The sequence below is a fragment of the Lissotriton helveticus genome, chromosome 9 (genome assembly GCF_964261635.1).
Source record: "Lissotriton helveticus chromosome 9, aLisHel1.1, whole genome shotgun sequence".
In the NCBI taxonomy this organism is placed as follows: domain Eukaryota; kingdom Metazoa; phylum Chordata; class Amphibia; order Caudata; family Salamandridae; genus Lissotriton; species Lissotriton helveticus.
In genome coordinates this window covers 335685176-335709450 of record NC_136070.1, presented here as the reverse complement: position 1 = coordinate 335709450, position 24275 = coordinate 335685176, and the positions used below count along the sequence as shown (strand labels likewise).

Genomic DNA, 24275 nt, shown 5'->3' with positions numbered 1-24275 from the left:
GTAAGCGATTTGCCCCTTCCCAGGACCCCCCCAGAAATGTCAGGATCTTCTTCCTTACAGGAGGGCGTAACTGAAGTTCATCCATCAGTGGAACTTTCGAATAGCTTCTCCGCTCTCGACTTACAAGATCCACATATGGAGGATACATTGGATTCTCTTCTGGAAAAGGGATTAGAGGGGAAAACCCTGAAGAATCGATCGATAATCCACTCCACAGGAGCCTTGGATATCTCTCCAGAGATTCACTCCGGTATTCCCGAAACGCCGGGTACCTACCAGGGCTCCCCTAGCGTACCCCCTCTCCCCCAAACCTCCACCTCTGGGACGCTGGCTGATATCTTGTTAAGTTTACGAGACGATATAGGCAGGAGATTCGACGACATAGGCAGGAGTTTTACAACTTCGGAGACTAATCAAGAGTCTATCCTGGCCTAATGTGATCTCTTATTATCGAAGGTTTAGGAAGTCTCGCGGAGAACTGACGCACTTGAAGCCGAGATACCGAAAATAAAGGATTCCATAGAGGCTTCCTCCCACACGATGAATAAACTGTTACAGCAGAATCAGGAGCTTTATGATGACATCGAGCGGTTGGAGAATCACTCTAGAAAAAACAATTTGAAATTACTGAATGTCCCGGAGGAGATCGAGGGAAGCGATCTTAAAAACTTTGTAGTCTCCCTTTTGAAGTCTTGCATCTTAAAGTCCTCGGATGAAGACTGTGACCTGTTAGTGGACATTCAAAGGGTTCATCGCGACCCGTACAGAAGATCTCCAGCCAAAACCCGCCCCAGGAAGATACTTGTTAATTTCTTAACTTATTCTCTTAAAGAGACAATTCTATCTCTGGCCCTAAAAGCCGGTGAACTGAAATATAACTCTACCTCCACTCCTTTCTCTTTCTCTGTTCGGTCAGATGTTTCCCACCGGACAGCTACAAGACAGTGGGAGTTGGGCAAAAGGATGGCTATATTGAACCAACTGGGCGCCAATACCCAACTCAGATTTCCAGCATCTCTACGAATAATGTGGGATAACCATATGTGTAACATGCGACATTTGCAGGAGGTCGATTCTCTCATTAATAAGATTAGAAAGAGAGGTGGTGAAGAGGAAGATACAAATAACAGCAGCGGAAAGAGAGGAGTAGTCAGTAAAGTATAGTCGACCCTAAACAGGAGTTAAATAGCAGCATGATTTTTCTTTCAGGGTTTTTTTTGTTCAAACCTCCTATCTGAAGAAGCAGAGAGGTGTAGAGTAGAGGCTGACATCATCAGCATGACTAGTTTTTTTTTCTTCTTTTTATAGCCAGCATCGAGGGGGCTCCGACCAAGGGTGTATGCCCAAGAGGAAAGGGAGGGTTCCCCAGGGAGACAGTAGGATTGATGGTCACAGGGAGTTAGTGGGGGGAGCACTGGTGGGGTTGCAGTGGGAAAAAATGATAAAATAATGTCCTCATACCTTGTTATGATACCAATGTATATGGTTGCTTGGGCCACCGGTGTCAGGAGGGAGAGAAGTATAGGCGGGAAATTGCGGGCGCAGAGATAAAGACTATCTCATGGAATGTCAACGGGTTGCGATGTAGCAGAAGGCAGAGGATGGTTAAGAAATATCTTGAACAGTCATCTGCACAAGTGTTTCTTATACAGGAAACTCATTTAAGCTACGCTGAGGCCAGGGAAGTCTTTTGTAAATATAAATGGATAGAGCATTCTCTCTGCTCCCAACATAAGACACATAACAGGGGGGTGGCTATCTTGATAAGAAAGGGAGCTAATAACTCTATCAATTCCGTGTTAACAGATTGTTTTGGCAGGTGGATCTTGGCGCGGGTAACTCTGGGAGGGACCGAAGCTACTAGTATCCTATTATGGCCCTAACCAAGATGACCCCACTTGCCTTCTCAAGGTACAGGCCAAACTGATAGAGGTCACAACCCAATATTAATTGGGGGGGGATTTTAATGTGCTTCTTAACCCCACCGCGACAGGTCAAATCACAGTAGATATGCAGCAGCTCCACAAACTAGGCGAGCTATGATCAATATGATCCACGATCTTGGTCTGGTTGATGTGTGGGAAGCCAAAGTGGGATCGGGGTCTGGGTTCACGTACTTTAGTAAAAAGCACGTCCACTCCTCGAGAATAGATTATATCCTCACAGACAGAGCAAGTCTAGAAAATGTGGTAGATATCTCTATCCTCCCATCTATCCTTTCGGATCATGCACCTATAACATTTACATACATGGGAAGTACAGTTAAACCCCCTCTTCGGTGGACACTAAACAGAGGCATGCTGTGGGATCAGGAGCTAATCAGAAACATAAGGGAATCTACTGTTAGCTTTTTTCTAGACAACGCAGGGTCAACATCTCCCGATTATGTATGGGAAGCCTTTAAGGCCTATATTCGAGGGGTATTCCATAGCTTGATATCTTCGAAAAACAAACAAGATAGGCTGGAATTCCCAAAAATGAATGCAGAGATATCTAGATTAGAAAATGCTAGGATACACTGCCAAACCGAGGCAATCCATCTAATCCTTAAAGAATTAGATCAAGTTCGTTCTGAGTACAGAATTAAGTTGGAAGAAAAAGTGAGAGGTCAATGGGAGGTCCATAGAATGGAGAACTATGAGTATGGAGAAAGAGCAAGTGCTACCCTAGCTTGGAAGATCAAAGCTGATAGAGCAAAAAACAATATTAACAAGTTAATAATTGATGAGGTTGGCACAACATCAAGTAAACATGAAGATATGCAGCAATGCCTCCTCTCTTTCTTCTCCCAACTATATAAAGAAGATGCCGTACCAGATATTGACAGTATCCAAGCATGTTTTTTTTTTTTTGGTTTTTTGGAAAACCTTTATTTATGCAAAAAGTGTACACAGCTATTCAGCCGAACATCCCGGGGGCACGGCAGCACCATAGAAGCACAAACCTTTCGGCACACACGGATCGTAGTACCGGATACATGAGGTTTAATTTATGTTTTAAAATCAGGATAGGTTCGAATAAGACGAATGAAATTCACATATGAAGTAGAGAAATAGGAAAGAAAGGGGGGGATCAGGCGCCAAATTGTAGAACAGAATCATCGAATGAGCGGGTCAAATAAGCGAGTCCAACACTGTAAACAATATCAATTGAACGAGCGAATCAATATAAGCATGCATACCGTCACTATGTTCACCAGGCAAGCGCCCGCCCATTGATGTCGATGACACAGTAAATGTAGAGGCACGGGTTACGACATATCCATGAGATTCCCAAAAAAAATTAACCAGATTCACTGATCCCAATCCCAGAAAAAGAGAAAGTGAAAGGAAAGCCAGAAAAACGAGAAGAAAAAAGGCCATAGAAACAAAGAACGGAAAAATAATAAAACCCCTCCCCCCAACCCCCCACCCTGCACCCCTGCAGATGGCTACGGCCTACCCCCCCTAGCAGCGTGCCTGTCGCCCAGTATCCAAAACCCGAAATATAGTAAGAATATAGAGTTATAAAAGAAAGGAAAAGAAAAGAAAAGTAGAGGAGGAGAAGAATATCACACATGCCCCCGGTCTCACTACCCCCCGTCTGAAACGCATAACCCTAGTCTTGAATCCAGCCAACACTCAATAAAGTTATGAACAATATCACACAGGGAAGACGTCTGACACCGTCCCACCTCCCGCTATCAAGAAAATGGCGGATCCCTCGTCCTCCACACACCCCTTAAATCAAAACCAGGCCAACAGTCTCACCCTTGACCCCTGCGATTTTTCGGACGGAGTCTATCAAACAGTACCATCACAACTCCAGGAGAAACCAAAGTCCTAGGCAGTTCATGAACCGGTATTATGAGTCCGAACAAACTCCCCAGTCCTCCGCAGTCATCCGCCGCCATGACACTCTCCTTCGTCAGCCAAATGTTCGAGTATCCCGATCTCCACCGCCATGAAAGAACCACTCGGGTGAGAAACGAGATCAGCATCCGTCGAGTCTTGATATCAGTAGTCCCAGGGAGGGGTAGTTCCGTGAACACCACAGTAGACGGTTGCGTCGATACCGGCGGGCATTTCTCCAGATCAACAAGTCCGCTATCACTCTGTGGTCTGGGCAATGGTGTCGAGGCTTTGTCATAAGTGGGGTCTCGTTCATCCGGTTCCGCGGGTAGCGTGGGAAAAACTGCTAACCCAAAGGCTCCAGACAGATCAGGGCCCGTACACGATCGTTCAGTTACGATGTTGCCAGCGATCGTATTGTAGAAAATGGCATCCATGTATGATTGAAGCTCCCCAATGGCGGCCATTACGGTTCTCAAAGACGGCTCGCTGTTACCCCGCACCGCCTCCACTTGCTCGATTCCAGCCATCTGTGTGTCCCTCGGAGTACACAGGTCCTCCGGAGACAGAAACGTGAGCAGGGCAGGCGGGGACTGAAGGTGCATTTTCAAGCAGTGATAGGGCATCTCGGGCGGGGGCTCCAACCCAGCGTGGGCGCCAGCCGCCGGGACAGGGACCCCCGACCTCACAGCCACTTACAGGATATATACACCTCCGCAGTGTGTACCGACCAAAGGCACTCCACCAAACTAGGGACAGGATACTCTGCAAGTCAAGCGACCGGACCCTGTCTGAGTCCCACGGCCGCTGTTGTTGAACTGTAACCCGGCAGGGCCAGTACTCGAGGTCCCGGCTCACAGGAGAAGTTAGGCCGAGATCTTCCACACGACAAAACTCCGTCAGTCAGGGTGGTAAAGTTCTCGGGACCACACCGCCAGTTTCAGTAATAGTTGACCCGTACGGGGGTCGGGCGTGAAATCAGGATTTCTGGCAGGATCATCAAGCAACAGACTGAGGTCGGCGGAGCCGGGAGCTTAAGCGGCCATCTTTGTTTGCTGCTTGGCTCCTCCCCCAGCATGGTTAAACAATAAGGCTTTACCATCATTGACCAGGGAAAGCCTGGAGATGCTTGAAAGACCGATCACTGAGGAAGAAATCAGGCTTCATATCAAAAAGATCAAAAACAATAAGGCTGCAGGGACTGATGCCCTTCCAGGTGAAGTCTATAAGATCCTCGACGAGATAATCACTCCTAGAATACATGAGTTATTTAACTACATCTACTCATCGGAGGGGAGAATCCCTCCATCCTGGAAAGAAGCAACTATCGTGCTTATTTTAAAACCTGGAAAGAATCCCTCAAAGGCGGATTCCTATTGGCCAATCTCCCTGCTAAATGCAGATTATAAAATCTTTGCTAGCATTCTGGCAGGGAGATTGGTCAGGGTGGTTCCACAACTAATAGGATTGGACCAAAAGGGATTCATTCCGGGACGCTATATACAGGAACAGACATTACAACTAATAGGCTGTATAGACCTGGCAGTTGCACGAGCAGAGCCCCTCGCAGTGGCCGCATATGACGCAGCTAAAGCGTTCGATCGCGTCAGCTGGCCCTTTCTTTGGGAAACACTTAGAACAATGGGATTCGGCACAGCGTTTATAAGATCGCTAGTTAAATGCTACAAGGGGGCTTCGGCTGCTATCCTCCTAAATGGGATATTAACATCAAGATTCGAAATTCAGAGAGGTACACGCCAGGGGTGTCCTATTTCACCCCTGCTGTTCGATATTTACATCGAACCCTTAGCGCAAGCACTTAGGCTAGATCCCCAGATTACCCCCTTTTGCGTGCAAGACCTTAATATCAAACTTGCCCTATATGCAGACGATTTGTTAGTCTACACTAGCAACCCCACTGTGGTTATGCCTATAGTGGAGGATACTTTAAGCGAGTTTGGACGATACTCCGGGTATGCAGTTAATCCTTCAAAGACGGAGATAATGTGCTGGGGGTTGAAGGATGGGAAAGGAGTGCCAGCTCTGGTTTTAAATACCTGGGAATTAATATTGAGCAGGACCTGGCAAATATTCCTTTGATACATTTGAGGAGAGTCTTAAAGGAAATTGATCACCTCTTCCTTAGGTGGAGGAATCTTCCACTTACAATATATGGCCGAGTGAACAGTCAAAATGGTAATTTTGCCTAAATTAACATATTTGTTCAGCGCCATCCCCCTTGATTTCCCTGTTAAACTTCTTGGGAAAATTCAGAGTAAGATCGGTAGCTCTATTTGGGCTAATAAAACCTCCAGACTATCGTGGAAAAAGTTAAAGAGAAGGTTAATCAAGAGGGGCGTGGCTTGCGCGCCGCTGCAGCATGGCGTGTTGCGCTTGAGCTCCGAGGCGAGAGTGTCCCGTCGGATTAATTTCTCCGCTTCCTGACTGCCCCTGTGTGCGGAAACGGCATCCTTCTGCAGCGGAATATGCAGGGACCTGTTTGACGGCGTTTTTGGAGATTTCTGCCATCAGCTGAATGCCTTCTTTGCCGAGCGCCTGTGACGCTTGATTCTCTCACGGGCGGCCGCCATTTTCCCGCTTCTGACGCAGCTGGCATTTTTCTCTTCAGAAGTGCCGCCTTGGTTACATTATTGCCGGTTGTGGTGGCTGTCCAGGACATTTCTTCTACGATGCCTAAAGTTGGTAACATTTCTTTCTTTTTCCTGCTATTTTTTTGCTGCTTGGCTGGATATTAAGTTGCCTATGCGCTGTTTTTCTCAGTGCAGCTATTCCTTACTGGTGTAGATCTTTTTCTTACGAAGTCAGTGCTGTGCCCTCCTGCTCTATTTGTGGCTCTGTCATTACTTTGGTATCTACCTGCCCTGCATATAAGTCCGCCACTATTATTGAATTAGCGCTCATTGCGCTCAGTGTGCTGTATTTCTCTATTTGGGTACACACTACGCAGTTTTTGTTCTTCTCCGCAAGTGGCTGTGTATTTTTTCTTGAAGGCTGCTCCTCCATGGCTGCAAATATGGGTCGTTCCACGAGCAACAAAGATTCAAAGGATGCTGGCGCTTCGCTTAAGAGACTTAAACCATTGTCCCCTACGCCTGAGTCTGTTCAGTCAGACACTAACTCCACTCTGGACACAATATTAACGCGCCTTAATGAAGTACATGATATTGCGCAGTCAACGAAAACTAATACGGATTTACTGCAAGTGGAGGTGTCTGCTATTAGATCTGACTTCAAAGCCCTCTCTCTTCGTGTATCTGCTACGGAATCGCGAATCAGCTGTGCAGAGGATGGTATGCAGAAACAATCCAGATCCCTCAGCCACTTAGAGCGCTCAATGGCGGCATTGCGAAGAGATCTCACTGAGCAGGAGGACCGTAATCGTAGATCTAACCTACGCATTTTTGGTTTGCCGGAAGATGCAGAGAAATCGTCTTCGTCTATGATTGAGTTCTTATCTCATTGGCTTCCGGACACCTTACAAATCTCATTCCAGAGAGAATTTGAGATAGAAAGAGCACATTGTGTTCCAACGTTTCGGTCTAAATCAGCAACCCAGCCAAGAGCAATAATTTTCAAGCCGCTGCGGTATCAACATACTGAACAGATTCTTTCTCATATGCGGAAAGCTAAACAGGTCGTCTGGGAAGGTCATCGAATCTCAATTTCTCAGGACTTTGCCAGAGATACGGTTATAAGAAGAAAGGGCTTCCTTAATCTTCGGAAACGTCTTTCTGAGATGAACATTCCCTTTTCGTTTTCTGGTCCGTCGAAGTTCCGCATTACTTACAAAGGACGTTCCAGAATTTTCGATGAGCCGGCCAACTTAGCTACATTCCTGGACAACCAATTGGAGATAGAGATGGAGATTCAAAGAGCGACATCGCAAGATCCTGGTGCCTCGGGCACTTGAAATGTCTCCTTGTTTTTTCTTGATGGTGGTTTTCTGTATGCCTGGGTTTTTCTCCTCTCTCCTGTTGAGCCTCTATTTCGGTCTTGACCTCCGACTCTGTTGCTGAAGTTTCTCTGTTCTCCTTGTGTCCGCAATGTATTCTTTGGGTATCCCTCTTCCTTGGATTTAGGCTTGTTAGATTGCCTTCTGTTTCTCTTTCCATTATTGTTCTTATTTATTTTTCTATAGGTTTCCCGATCTTCTATTTTACTCCTCTCTTTCCCATTTCTCCTTTCTATATTCTTTTTTCTTTCAGAGTCATGTTGTTTACTCTATTTCTACATGTCATTTTCTCTTCTCTTGATCGTGTTTACAGCCCTTGTCGTCTATATTTCATCTCAATGTTCATTTCAGGTCCGTTTTTCCTTTCTTGACTCTTATCTATTCCTACTAGTTACCTTTTTCTGATATGTGTCATTTTCTATCTTCTTCTGTGTTTCTATTCTCCTATTTTCTTCCTTTCTTCTCTTATATGCATATATGTTCCTGCATTCTCAATTCTAGTTACATAATGTTAACTTTATACAGTTATAGATTGTTCATTAACTACATATTTATTTCTAGGCTATACATAATTATCTGCATGCATTCATCTATTGTTTATGCTTTACCACATTGTTTTGTTTCCTTATCAGATTGTCTGGTATTATTCCTTAGTATAAATATAACTCTTGCTATTGGAGTAATAACTCACTGTGACTGTCCAAATTTCTTAGTTACGTTACGATAGTTTACAATATTAAGCTGATATTCGTTGCTACTTTTGATTGTTCCCAGCTCTTATTTTGATGCCATCAGCTTGGTATATTATTGGGGCTATTGATATTAATTACTTTTCCTCCTTGTACGGGTCCCTTGCTCGCCTTTCCACGTTCTCCCTAGTATGATGTTGGTCTTTTTTAGGCCTCCCCTCCTGCTTCTTCTCTCCCTTCTCTCTTTTCTCTTTTCTTCTTTCCTTTCTTTTTTTCTATTTCGGATTCCCCACATGGATTCTCCCTCTTTGTTCCTTCTGTTTTCTGGTTGGTTCCTTGTCTCTGTGAGGTTGGCTGTTTCTCTGTCGTCCATGGCGTCTTTTTTCTATCTTTATGTACTTCCATGCCGGGTTTAAATGTATTATCCCTTAATGTTAAGGGTTTGAATCATCCGGTGAAGAGGTCGAAAATCTTAGATTATTGTAAATCTCTATCTTCTGACCTGGTCCTTTTTCAGGAGACCAAGGTCACTGCCAGAGAGGCGTTGTTTTTGAAGAAGGAGTGGGTGTCGGATGTTTGCTGTTCTGATGCCTCGGGAAAACGAAATGGGGTTGTTACATTAATTTCAAAGAATTCTGGCTTGTCTATACTTTCTTCTGATCATGATTCTGAGGGTCGTTGGTTGTTATCTAAACTGTCGGATGGACATCATGATCTTTATGTGATGAATATCTATGCTCCTAACGTTGACGATCCGACCTTTTGGAAATCGGTTACCAAAAAATTGAATGACACCCCGCATTCTGGCAATCTTATTGTTGGCGGAGATTTTAATTTACCGATGGATCCTCTGTTAGATAGGAATTCTGCGTTTCAGTTTCGCCCTCCTAAATCCCACAAACAAATGCTTAACATGTGTTCCTTTACTCACCTTCAAGATATATGGCGTCTTCACAATCCCACTGGTAGTGACTTTTCTTTCTTTTCTTCGCCTCATTCTTCCTTTTCTCGTATTGATTATCTTCTTGTTTCATCTTCCTCTTCTCCGTTTATACATCCTATTTTGATTTCTGATCACGCTGCGGTTACTTTTACGCTATCATCCTTTGCCCCTAAATCATGTGCTCGGTCCTGGAGATTGAATACCGAAGTTTTGCATGATGTTTCTCAGGTTATTGAATTTTCTAAGGCTATAGAAACTTTTTTCCATGAGAACGACGGCTCTGTCTCTTCCCCAATCGTCCTCTGGGATTCGTTTAAATGCACTTTCCGTGGTCAAGTTATTAAATGCATGTCCAAACGGAATTCTGCTATTAAACAGGAGCTTACAGATTTATCCTCTGAAATTAAAACTCTGGAAGCCACTTTTAGGCATTCTAAGGATTCATCTTGTTTACAGCTAATAAAACAATTGAAATACAAATATAATACTATTGTTACTAAAAGAGCCCATATTGGAGTACAAGCGCAAAAATCCCAAAAATTATTGTTAAAGAATCGAGCTGGGAAGATTCTGACGGCGACACTGAAATTCCAAGATTTCTCCTTTAAGTCCTCGCAAATTTCTTCTATTACTGATCACTCGGGATCTAAAAAATTCCAAACTAGTGAAATACTTGAAGTTTTTCGTGATTTTTATAACAAATTATATACTCCTTCTAATCAATCCTCTTTTGACCATTGTCAGGATTTTTTAAAATCGGTTCCGGTTCAGTCGGTCTCTGAGGATGACCGCATTTTTTTAAATAGGCCAATCTCCCCTGAAGAAATTGTTACCGCAATTAAAGCTACTTGTTCTGGCAAGGCCCCAGGCCCTGATGGTTATCCTATTTTATTTTATAAAACTTTTCTCCCTGCACTTGTTCCCAAATTGCAATCTGTGTTTGATTCTTTTGTTAAGGATGGGTCTGTTTCTGGTACTGCTGCTGAAGCAACTATAGTAGTGATCCCGAAAGAAGGGAAAGACCATTCGGATCCCAAAAACTTCCATCCTATCTCTCTTCTTAACATGGAAGCTAAGATTTTTGCTAAAATCCTGGCCAAAAGATTGGAATCTTTTATCCCTCATCTTGTTCATCCTTCTCAAACCGGTTTTGTAAAGGGTCGTCTTGCGCGAGACAATATACGCACCTTTTGTCATATTCTTGGTGCAGCTAAACGGTCTCACCTCGCGGCCTTGGCCCTTGACGCGGAAAAGGCCTTCGACAAGGTCTCTTGGCCGTTTCTTCGTGCTGTTTTATGCGCACACAACCTTGGCGACTCTTTCATTAACATGGTAATGTCCTTATATTCTCAACCTAGAGCTAACATTAGAGTTAATGGTGCTACGTCGTCCTTTTTTAATCTTCGTCAGGGCACTAGACAAGGTTGTCCTTTATCCCCACTTTTATTCTTATTATCTATTGATCCTCTTCTTCGATTAATTGAATTACACCCAGATATTAAAGGTTTTTCATTCGGGCCTCACTGTATTAAAACTGCTGCCTACGCAGATGATGTTCTTATTTTTTCAGATAATATACCATTGGCAATACCTGCTATTTCAAATACCATTTCCCTCTTCTCATCGGTTTCAGGTTATACCGTAAATAAAGATAAGACGGAAATGTTCCCTCTGAATGCCTATTGTTTCCCTTCTCATATGGGATCTGCGGGCTTTAAGTGGCAGTCTACACACCTGAAATACTTAAGGATTTACTTCTGTTCTACCCTTTATGCCACTACTGCCTATAATGAATCCCAGACTCTCCTTAAAGTGCGTCGTCTTTTGGATACATGGTCTCCGAAACATATCTCCTGGTGGGGTCGCCTCCAGACTCTCAAAATGATGATCACACCTATTATTAATTTTGTTTCATCCATGCTTCCGGTTAAGTTATCAGACTCCTTTTTTCGCGAAATTGATGTTCTGACATCTAAATTTCTATGGAATGACAAACGTGCTAGACTTGCATACAAATTCTTGCGACGACCTTGTGATATGGGAGGTTGCAATTTTCCTGATTGGGAAAAATACCAAACTGCCTTTTTGGCCTCTCAAGGTGCCTTGTGGTTCTCTCCTCCATCTCCGCATGTTCCTTCTTGGCTGCTAATAGAGCAGGACTTAGCATCTCCTTTGCCTATTGCCTCTTTTTGCACCACATCTACTTTGCATATCCTGTTTTCTCGTTCTATAATTCTAGATACAATTGCTGCGGTCAGGAAAATAGATAAGAAAGTGGCAATCCCTTTACATAAAACTAGGTGGTCGTCTATTTGGCGGAGTTCTAAAATTAAACTCAATATTACTCCCGTCCTCATGTCATACTGGGCAGCTAAAGGGATCTCTCTTGTTAAACATCTTTATGGCGCTTCTGATGAGCCATTACCTTTTTCCACCTTGGCTACGAAACACTCTTTAACAAACCTTGATTTTTTATACTTTTCTTAAAATTAAAGTGGCCCTTGCTAAGGTACGTCTTCAGCCTACCTCTTCTACTATTTCACTTTTTCCTATCTGGATTAAATCTGGTCACGTAGCCTCCAAGATTTATAAATTTTTATCATCTGCTTCAATACCTGCACAGACGGTTGCTCAACAAAAATGGTTACACCATTTTGATCATGACATTACGGATCATATTTCCTCAGATACTTGGCAATTGATTGGTAAACTCTCTCTTCGCAATAAAATCGCTCCATCTTTAATGCAGTCTAAATTTTTCTCTCTCAATCTCCTTCATTGGACGCCTGTGCATCTACATTCGCTCAATCTTAAAGATGACAATTTATGTTGGAGTTGTGGATTGTTGGCGGGCGATTTTCAACATATGTTTTTTGGTTGTTCCCTGCTTCAGCCTTTTTGGAGCCTCATCCATAAACATCTCTCTCTTATCTTTGGTATTGAGTTCCAACTCTCTTTCCCTTTAATTTTATTGGGTCCACTGGCTGCCCCTACCCCTCTCCCCTTAGATCCCATGGAAATACAGTTGATGGATCTTCTTCTGACGGTTGCGGTGAAAATCATCCTTATGGAGTGGAAATCCTTTTCTTCGATTTCCTATCATACATGGTGGGCTTGGGTCTCCTTTTTGCGCAGCGCTCACATTTCGATTGATCAAGCTCATCTCTCTCCTTCTATCTCTAGTGGGGTTTGGAAAGCTTTGGATGATTATATGGATTTTTCATCAAAAGGGTTGGTTGCTCAGTTTCCTTTTTGATTTGTCTGTCTAATTGGTGTCTTATGATTTTGTATGATGGGTTAATCCTGTGGGAATCCTCCTTCTTCCTTCTTCTCTTTTCTTCCTCTATCCCTTTTCATCTTTCCTATCGCTCTCTCTTTCTTTCTTCTTTCTTTTATTCTATTTCCTCCCCTGTCTCTGTTTCAAAATTTGATAGTGATACTTTTGTTTATTGCTTTGATGGTAACTTTTACCTAATCGGTTTCTGTATTCTATAATAGGTTACTTTTCCTTTTATACGCATTTACTTTGCTTACACCTCATTTTTAGCCCCTGATTGCGTATTTATCTTGATTCAATTGTATCACTTCTATTGTATTTTGCTCCTTCTATTCTTTGTCACTTCTTTATAAATAAAATATTTTGAAATCAAAAAAAAAAAGAGAAGGTTAATCAAGGGGGGCTTAGCACTACCAGATATTCTCTGTTACTGTCTTACATTCCAGCTTAAAAATATCCGATGTCTACTGGCCAGCCCTACTGACAATAATTGGGGGAGGATTTTGAAAGACATGGCAAATCAGGAGGGGGGGGACTGGATTTTTATATAAGTTCGGGGCCCCCAGGCTCTTCAAGAAAGTATGCTTAAAGGTGATTAGATCTGCACTTAACACTTGGCAAAATCTCAAAGCAAGGTGGGGGATAAAATACTACTCAGACTTTGCTCCTATCTGGGACTCCCCCGGACTCTCTGACTGCTTAAAAGATAGCTTGGCTATCCCAATAGAACGCGATTGTATACGGATATGGTCTGATATAATATCTACAGAGGGAGTTCTACCCTGGGAGGTTTTGAGAGCAAAGATTGGCGATTCCTTCCCTCGCTTTAAATTTCTACAACTTTGCTCATGGTATGCGGCAGAAAAAGCGAACATAGGCGGGAACTATGAGGTAGAGTCAAAACTCCAAAACCCAGCTCCCATGAGAAAAGAGGTTGGGATATGGTATAAAGATCTACTGGATAGAGAGGATATTGAGCTCCCTCCACCATATCTTGTTTGGGATTCATCTATATTAAAGAATAGCGCTACGGAGCTTTACTTTCTTTCTATGAACAATTTATATAAGTTTGTCAAGTCTGCTCCTTTGAAGAAAAAACATTTTTTCACTATTAATAGGTTGTATTATACCCCCAAAAAAATCGACAAGTTTGCTCCAGATCCATTCCCCAGATGCCCAAAATGTGGTACAATAGCAGCAGATGATCTGCATATGTTTTTCCAGTGTACTCAGTTAAGGGGCTATTGGCATAACATAGAGTTGGCTTTGTCTGGAATTGTCGGCCTAGGGATTACTCTAGATCTAGTTTTGGTTATATTTGGTCTGAGCCCGGCCCTTATAAATCACCTATCTAGATCACAAATGGGCCTATTTCTTTGTCTGATCTTGTTGGCCCGAAGGGAGATTTGTATATTGTGGAAAGATCCGGCCCCCCCAGTATACGAGAAGTGGGACTTGATAAAAGAGAAGGAAACATCTAGTCGCCACTGGTATGCTGAGGTAAGGAACTGAGACTGGTGTAGGACAGTCCGATGATTACACCAAGCCTCGTACAAAGAAGCTGGCCTGGCGGGCCCGAAAGCGAATGCAGCAACATGGACCCAGGGCGCTCAGGATCAATAGGGTCTTTTATGTTACGATGGCAGACGCTTACGGTGCTATGAGGACAAAAAAAAAAAAAAGAAGTGCCTGCAATGGCATTTCTAGGAGTGATTTTATGATAAAACTGGTGTGGCTACCTGACTGGGAAATCGAGAAGCGGGTGAGTGTAGGGAGGGAGGGTGGGTGCTTACAAGTTTCTTTAAAATGTTTAAATACTTTGCATTTATGTGTGTCTGTAGCTACCTATATATAAAAATACAAACACGTAACGATTTTAAACAAATGTATATTAATATAAAATGTTTAAACATGACAGAGTAACATATAAACATTTTAAGCAAACATGTAGGTTCATGTACTGCCTTAAGCAATAAACAATGGCTGCTTTGCAGTACAATGCTGCTGGACTTAATAATGTTTGTGACAGGAGAGTGGAATTCCTATTACAGACCAGGGAAGAGCATTGTCTGCTTTCAGCTATCCCTGGGGATAACACTGCCGCTCCAGCCATCTGTCTAAAGGATGTGGATGAAATGCCCATGGTAATATCAATCAGCTCAGAAAAAGCCTTTTCACCTTTTGAAAGAATGTATCTGGCCTCCATCTTTTTGTCCTTAGGGAGATACTCTAAAAGAGACAAAATGTCGGACTACATCTGCAGGTCGTATCTCTCTAGGATGGCCATGGCTTTGGAGGCACTAATGGAAGTGGCCGTCAATGCAGAAATTCTTTTCCAATATTATTGAGGCGGCGCCCTTCCTTATCGGGTGGGGCTGTACATGGAGATAATGGATTTTTAGCCCTTCTCTAAGCGGCCTCCATGATGACCGAGGATGACCAATAAAACACAAGGGGGAGTTTTCAGGGGATTATATTTTTTGTCGAGATTCGGTATGGTGGCAGGAATGGATGCTGGTGTTTTCATCAATTTGAGACCCTCCTGCCACAAGAAATCCACAAGGGGGATAATTTGAGTGGTGCAATGTGTGCTAGGTTTAAAATCGTAAAGAAAGCACTCAGCTTGCATGGCTGACATAGGGAGGTTGAAATAATATGGAAACCTCCAATTCATACAGGTGGCGAATCAGGTCTGATTTAGACCTCCTTTTGCCTGTCTGGGCAACTACAGCACCACTTTGAGAACAGGATGAGGGGTGGAAACAGTTTTGTTTTTTGTGTGGCAGAAATGCAACAACTGTAATGGCACCTGGGGGGCTCCAGGATAGCAGACAAAAGTGTATGTCTAACCCCAACTGCAGAGTCTCAGCAGACGTAAACATACTATTAACTTGTGGTTTGTGCATACCAAAACAGAAGTAAACTTACACAATAGTGTAAGTCACCTTTGTGAATCGAGCCCTGACACAGTGAATTGGACTGGGTGTTTGTGTCACATGTCTTTGTGACCAAAATATAGAGAGCACAATACTGAGGTAGGTTCTTCTCTGACCACTCTCCCTTCTTGATCGAATACATCACAGGCTGGGCACAAAGTAAAATAACCACTAGCTGCTTACATTTGCAGGCCCTCAAAGATCCAACATTTCAATGTGAAATTAAAATAGTCATTAAAACACATTTAGAACATAACTGGGGGACAAGCAACACACAGGTAAACAAATGGGAAGCATTAAAGTCTTGAGGGTAGAATGGAAAAGCCAGATATCTGGTACCTGTAGACAGCTACGAAAAAACCTGTCACAGCAAGAGGACAGGCTGAAACGTGACAGAAACAGATGCTAGGCGATCCGGCCAGCAGATAAAACATCACTGAATCAAAAAGTAAGATGGAGAAACCTTGGGATGCCCTAGACAAGGTTACTTGCAGGGGCTATAGGCAGAAACTACATAAAGAAGGGTGCAAATATGGAACCCTGTTGGCTTGGTTAGTAAAGAGGGAAATATCTTTCCTTCTAATAGTGTATTTGAATAGAACACAGGGCACCAAGGTGGCGGTACAAGTCAGTATCAATTATACCCTATTAAAATACCTACCCGAGCTCTACCAAGTCTGTCCCGGTGTCAGGATGTATTGGGGTCATGTTTTTTGGTGAAATTGGAACCCATAGACTCATTGATATGCTAACAACTAAGCTACAATAGAAACTTAAAAAAAGAGGAAATAATTGCGGTCATCCGGGGAATGAAGAGGGGCAGATCAATGGTGTGGATGGCTTTCACCGAGAATTTTAACAGTTATGCCATGCATAACTACCAGAATGGCTTCTTGAGGTTTACAAGAAGACTAGATCACTAGGCGGGATGATTACCTGACACCATGAAAGAAGCTACTGAGTTCATGATGCTTAAACTAGACAAAGACCCTGACGAGTTGGGATCTTACTCTCCTTGATGAATGCAGATGTAAAAATTCTGTCCAAGACCCTGAAAAATTGCTTGCGCTGTGCGATGGGCTAAATGATAAATGAGGACCAATGCGGCTTTATTCCGGGGTGTACCACTCTGATGAATATCAGAAGGGTTAATTACATATTTAGTGCCACTACAGACTCAGGGATGGAGGGAAAGCTTGCAGCACGTGATACTGAGTAAGCATTTGACATGCTTAACTCGGATTACCTGATGGGCGCCCATGAGAAAATGGTCGTAGGTCCTATATTCCAGAGCTGGGTTAAAATATTATACACAGATCCCAACGCTAGAGTAAAATCATGAGGTTGTATATGGTGTATAATAACTGGACCATCTAGAAGGGAACTAGGCACGACTAGCCCCTTTATCCGCTGTTGTTTGCCCTGACAGCAGAGCCCTTGGCAATATGGCCATGACAGTTAATGAAGGAATGGGGGATCAAGATAGGCCATACAACACAGGGGGTGTATTTATGAAGAGGACACTTTACTGCAGTTGACAAAGCCCCAGCTGTTTATTCCCAGACTACTGCACAAACCTGACTGGTTTGTAAAGGTATCTGGAGTGCCAATAAATAGAAATAAAACAGTGGCATTTCCCCTCACAGCCTTGGTGGATAGGGCTCAGTAGGTCCTCCCAGAATTAGGACCGAGATGGGAGAAGGTGAGGTTCCAATAGCTTGGAACACAAGTCACCCATATGGTGGAAAAACAGTATTCCTACAATATGGGGGGGAGGGGGTCTTTTAGGGCCTTAGGGCTTCAGTTCGATTATGGAACACCCTCCAGCTCTCTACCATGGGTAGAGTTGCAATTGTGAACAGTGCTCCTTCCTCGATGCCCATACACAGTACAAAACACTATGTGCCCAATAGCTGAATTAACCTTTTAATATCTCGATTGCCTGCTGGTTTCAATAGATTGGATGTACAAGAGTAGAGAAAGTCTTAAACATTAAAAAAAACAGAGACATGGAGGACTGCTAGATCTGGAAATATTTTATATTGTGACACAATTGCAGCACATGGCACACTGGTGCCCTGAGGGTGAAAAGTGTGAGAAAAGACTGTGTCGAGGATTTGTGGTAAAGACAACACTACCGGAGTTTGTCATGAAGGGAGGCCACCTCACCAGTGAAATCCTGCAAACCGTGCGTCCGGTATAGCTAGCATGACAACTGAGAGTTAAAAGGGTTCAAGATCTTTAGAGATCTGGTGGTTTCAATCATTCTTTGAAATAGACCAAGTAATGGAAGGTCCAATGGAAGGAGGAGGGTGCCTTTCACAGAGAGATCTGTGGCATGCTGAAGCATTCATCTCCTAAGGTGAGGCATGTAGGGCTTTCGGGGTAGGACAAGGACAGTACTTAAAATATGCAAAGCTATGAAATACTGCCAGAATTATATGGCTTGAGGTGATTTTAATCAGCACCTTTGTAAGCACTATCAGAGCGGATGCGGTGATCAGGAAGCTTATAAATCAGAGAATCAACCCCATTTCGACCATCACAACGGGGGAGACTCTTTTAACGATTTGATGGCCTCATTTGATATGGGTTTTGTTAATATGCTGTGTATGCCCCCGGTAGAGTTTAGTCCCACTTATGTTGGGAGAGGTCATAATACACTGATAGATTTTATCACCATTTCTAACTCCCACTCAAGTTGGATAACAGATTTCTCAACATATGTAATTGGGGTTAGTGACCATCTCTCACTTGGCTTTGGTATTCAGTTCCCTGTATATAAGGATTGCAATTTGATTGAAAGACTGGTCTGGACTAGTAATTGTACCTTAAGCAGACAAAATGGGTACGCTCTTAGATGGTCCCAGACTAATCCCGAGATCACCAATGGGAATATAATAAAGCAAGCATTATTACCTATCAATAGATGCTTACAGGACGAGGCCTTAAACCTGGAGGTGAAGGACTCTTTTCTAGAGATCACTAGGATAATTAATATGATTCTTTTCCGTCCCACTCGAGAACGGAAACCGCCTAGTAACGGGTGGTTTGACTCGACATGTACCCAAAACCACACTCAATTAAAGAGGGCGTTGAGTAAAAAGCCAAGAAATCAGGGGGAAATTACTCAGTGCAGGCGTAGTTATAATCTGGCGCGAAAGTTACGTAAACGAAATATAAAGAATGAAGCCTGGGCAAACCTCTATGAGGCCTCCTTAAGCAGGGATGGTTCTGCTTTCTGGGCAGCTGTTAAGGCCCCATTTTTTCACTTGGGAGATAAGGCTAGTCTGGAAGTGGCAATAGCAGAAGATGCATGGATAGATTTCTTTGCTGAAGTCTACAACCCGGGTGGTGTCCATAAATTGGTAGACAGCGGGAGTAAGATAGAGGGACCTGGGGAGGCTGGTTTTCTGCCAATTGCCCTAGAGGTGACACTAACTGAAATCCAAAACGCCATTGACCAGAGTAAGGGAAATAAGGCCCCGGGCGCTGATGGCATCCCCATAGATCTTTTTAAACATCAGATCGACCTATGGTCTCCGCTTCTTAAGCGTGTACTTGATGCTAGCTGTGAACTGGGCTTTATAGATACTTGGGCAGAATCAATAATAATCCCCATATTTAAGAAAGGGGACAGGGAGAATCCCTCCTCTTATCGTCCCATATCCCTCCTGGATTCTTTTATGAAAATTACAGGGAGGGTAGTTCTGAACCGTTTGCAACAATGGGTGGAAGAGTCTAATATCCTATCCCCCGTGCCATATGGGTTTAGAGAGGGACGGGGCACAACAGAACAAGTGTTACATTTTACATTACTCCTGGGAAAATACACACATGCAAAGGATGGCAAACTCTACGCAGTGTTTGTTGATTTAAGTGCTGCGTTTGACTGTGTCATTCATGATCGTCTGTGGCAGGTTCTGAGAGACATGAAGGTGGACGAAGTACTAATATCCTTCATAAAACAATTATATGCCAGGGCCAAAGTGAGGTTTGGCACTAAGGGCGAATGCACCAAGCCCTTCCATGTCATGCGGGATGTGAGGCAAGGGTGCGTACTCGCCCCTTTTCTTTTTAACTTGTATACCAACGACTTAGAAAAGGAACTAGTGGCTGAAGTACGTGACTCCCCGCAAGTTAAGAACCAACCCATTGTCTCCCTTCTGTACGCAGACGACGCAGTCATTATGTCACGGACTCAAATTGGTTTACAAGCGGCCCTGAATGCATACTTGAAGTTTATGGATAGCAGGGGCCTCAAACTTAATGTATCCAAAACTTTTGTAATGACGTGTGGAAGACCCAGGAATAAAGAGTGCCGATTATTTGTTGGGAAGGAAAAAATCGCTTCTACTAAATCTTTCTCTTATCTGGGCATAGTACTTGAAGAAACCGGGTCCTGGGGTCCAGCTATCAGAAATAGGACGATGTTGTTCAAGAGAGCCACTGCTGCACTTATGGCATTCTCCAGAAAGATGGGAAAAAGACCCCCAGAAATTTTGTTAAAAATGTATAATGCCAAATGCATTAGCACAGCAATTTATGGAGCAGGTATCTGGGGCATTGGCAATTGTAATACTATACAAAAGGTAGAGAACGCTTTCTTAAGATTTATCCTGGCTATCCCGGCTAGTTCTCCTGTTTTTAATTGTCATGCAGAGTTGGGCATCAGATATGTGAGCGATTTAATTAGCATGCAACCTCTTTTGCTTTGGCATCGAATCTGGACTACCCCTGATCTGTTGTTAAATAGAGATATTATTGCGGATTGTATGAGGCCAGTAAGATTCCATGGCTGATGTATATATTGAAATTTACAAGGGATTTAGGAAAACTGGAGTACTACCACCAGCCAGACTCACTGTTCAACATTACTAGAAAAGACCTGAAACAGTTGTGTTGGTACCATGTTGAATCCCTGAGACTAGGTGTGGAAATGAACAAAAATCTTGTCATTCAGCATCAACTCACCCTAGCTACCTATACTATCCAGCCCTATCTGACTTGGTGCCTGGAGGGCTTTGACCGGTATCTTTTAACACGTTTCAGGTTCGATGTCTTTTTTCGTCTAACCTCATTCCCTAAGTAAATGATTGGGGCTGAAATCTCTGTAAATGCCCGTGCGACAATTTGTCTACCAAATCTACTCTGCATGTTATCTGTTTTTGTAAATTTTATACGTTGGGGAGGTCTAGATGGATCAAACCACTTTTAAAAAAGTTTGTTACTTGGAGGCAATGCCGCCCAGCCCTATTGTTTTTATTATCTCTAAATGATGCAACCTGTGTGGCTGTAATGCTAGGTTTTTTAAAGAGTATTTTAAAGAAAAGGAAAAGCTTAACTATTTGTTAACTTATGAATGTTTTTAAACCATGTTGTTGTGAAATGTATCTGTTGCTTTTATGATTTTATGTATTTTAAATCGAATAAAGCTTTTTCATTCATTCATATATGGCTTGTCTTTCCTGCCAAACCAGGAACGTCTACCACACTTTGAGGTTCTGTTAGCGACTTGATGGGGATGAAACTGGTTTTGCACCGTGACAGATTCTCAAGGAACACTTAATTTGATTACCCCTGTACCCGATTTAGCACTGGGAAGACGACTTACTTGTACCTCTTACTGATAGTGAGTATGAATTGTCATGTATGCCGGTGCAGGGCACAGGGCACAGCAAGTAATTACATATTTACATCGGTACATTTCAATTTCCTGCATTGTACATACCTCACCACTGTGAGGCTACATAGGATATATGCAGATTGATCCCCCCCATGCAATGGAGTGCAAAATGCGTTGTTCCTGCATGTGTCCTGAGCATGCAGTTTCATAGCTGACTTCTGAAGAGTGCTGGTCGCAACACAGAGAAGCGTAACTACCATCACAGTAGAGAGCACAATAAAATATTACCTGCTAGGCATTATCCCAAATCCCAGTAAAAAGGAACTGCAGCACACATTTACTGATGTATGTATATTGTTAGGAAAAAGTTGATTAGCACTGTATACATTGGCTTTCTCCCAGAACTCCAACAACATCTGCATTGGAAAGAGACACACTGGAATGGACTTGGGCCAAGGAACAACGTATAAAAGAGATCAGAACAGACGAGGGGGCATTTGAGGAAAAGGACATTTGGGTGAAAATCATTAACACTCTAACCCGACCCTTAGAAGATGATCACCAGTAGCAAGGGGAACCCACGTGGGTAAAAAATATTGCATGATAAGCAGGGATTTAATACATCAAGACCCATCTGAACTACTGGGCAAACGGTAGAACAACTAACACCCATGTCAGGGTGAGAGATACTCCACATGTAATCAATCATGTACTCCCAATGCTGTGCTAATGTCGTCATTGAAGGGCAGATTAACATGGCTTGATCATTCATCTAAGATGTATGAGTGAAGGGCTTTTTCCTCAGGTTTAAGATGATATTTCTATATTACAGTATAATATATGAAGAAAACAATAAAAACAAATAATATAAAATAATATTTTCAAAAACAAATTTATGGAATGAAAAAAATACAAACGTTCCTTTTACCACAAACAATAGTAAAACACTGTAACAAAATCTTGATTCTTACCCATTTTTAAAATACAAAACGTGAGCTCTCTGAAGACCAGTTTCAAGGAAAAAACCCAGCTCTTGATCGTGGGTTATCGGTCCTGGTTTCGGGCTTCTGTTTTGTAGATTGCTAATGAGCACCTGTGGACAGGGAAAAAGAGACAACATAAGTGGTCATGACTCCTGAGTTAATAATTGTTTTTAGTCATGTCATTATATCCTTTAGTACCACTGTTGTATTCTTTTTTCCCTTCAGTAAGTAAACTCTCTTTCAGATCACAGGAAATGGTCGCTGAAGTTTGAAACTCAAACCCTTTAGTCATTATCCAAGATACAAAGCTTTATGGACTTAAAACTCAATTTATTTAAGGATAGATTAAAGTTTGCGTTGGAGGCTGACGACCCAAAGTTGAAACCTGTAAAAACTTAGTAGCCTCACATGCTATTTCCAAAGATCTCTTGCTTAATGCACATGGTGTAAAGTATGTTATTGACCAGCCAAGCACAAATTCGATTTTCAGTATTATGCAGTCGGGAGAAGAATCCTCTCATGAAAATGAAAACTGCCATCCGGAAACTGTCGATTTCTTTTCAGCCCTGCACAGGGATCTTACCCCCGAAATATTATTATTATGGAGTTCTTGTATAGCGCATGGCTACCCTAACAAGGTTTCACAGCGCTTGGAGAACTGGTAGAGTAACCTAATAGGAGCTAAAACCACTTAGTCTTTAGTTCCTTGCAAAAGGTGGTGAGGGAAGTAAAGCATCTTAATGAGGTCAGAAGAGGGTTCCATACCCTGGGACCAAGAAAAGAGAAAGCTCTATCGCCCATGCGAACATACCTGCCCTCGGGACAGCAAACAGAAAACCACTGCTGAAGCACAGGGTGCGGGCCGGATAGTATGGGCAAACCAGTTTTTACAGGTACTGAGGTCCTGAGCGGGCACGGGTCTTATGCATATAGCACAGTGCTTTGTAATCGATACGCTTGGTCACTAGGAGCCAGTGAAGTTGAAAGGCGGAACAAGTCTGGCGGCAGAATTCTGAACCACCTGCATGTGTCTTAGAGACGCCTTATCAGCCCCTAGGTATAGAACGTCGCCATAATCAAGCCTATAGCGTATCAAGGCCTGAATGACTGTTCTTTGCTAGGAAAATGGAGAAACCACAGTATCTTCTCTAGCCATTTCAAGGGCTGCAAAGGACGTAGAAGCCACTTCAGTGGCTTGCAGCTTCATAGACAGGGTGGATTCAGTAAGAAGCCGAGGTTCTTTACTATGTTGGTGGGACTAAGTGGAGTTCCCAGCATGGCCAGCCAGTGTTGAGGGCCCAGAGTAGGAGGTTCTTGCCCAGTATCAACCTCAGTCTTGTTACCATTTAGCTTCAAGAAGTTGGTGTTCATCCAGGTGGCGACCAGGCTGAGGCAAGAGTTGAGATCTTCCGAGTTGGTCGCTTGTCCTGACGACAAGGAGAAAATAATCTGGGTGTCATCAGTGTACGAAAACAGAGGTAACCCACAGCTTTCCACCAGGTCCGCCAGCGGGTGGACATAGATGTTAAAGAGCAAAGGGCATAAACCTGGGGAATGCTCAAGGACAGGGGGAGAGATCTGAACGCTGTATTGGTTGAAGAGACCTGGAACGTGCGTGCGATTTGACAGAAAGGAGGAAAGCCATGCCAGAGCTTAGCCCTGAATGCCTAAAAGGATCAGTCTATCCAAGAGAATAGCATTGGATACAGTGTTGAACACCGTGCTAAGATCCAATAGGATCAGTGCAGCTGTGCCACCGGAATCCACAAGTAGTCTTATGTATTCAGTAACTCGCAGGAGGGTAGTTTCAGTACTGGGCCCTGCTCGGATACCGGACTGAGAGGGGGTTTCCAAAAACGAGGTGAGCTGAGAATTAACCTGTTTCTCGAGTATTTTAGAGATGCAAGGGAGTTGTGAGATAGGTCTGAAATTGGACAGAATGGCAGAGTCCAGATGATGAATTTTCAGCCATGGGAGGACCATAGCATGCTTCCAGGCCTGGGGCAACAGCTCATCAA

At 43.2% G+C, this 24275-nt stretch overlaps 1 protein-coding gene across 3 annotated transcripts in view; it reads right to left on the bottom strand.

Annotated features, from left to right (window-relative positions):
* Positions 1–24275, bottom strand: part of TTC7B (tetratricopeptide repeat domain 7B) — a 1395621-nt gene that overhangs the window by 972381 nt on the left and 398965 nt on the right. For all 3 annotated transcript variants that reach the window (XM_078660056.1, XM_078660054.1, XM_078660055.1), the window contains exon 5: positions 22246–22367. In XM_078660056.1, coding sequence (XP_078516182.1) covers positions 22246–22367 — 122 coding nt within the window. The remainder of the gene's footprint in view (positions 1–22245; positions 22368–24275) is intronic.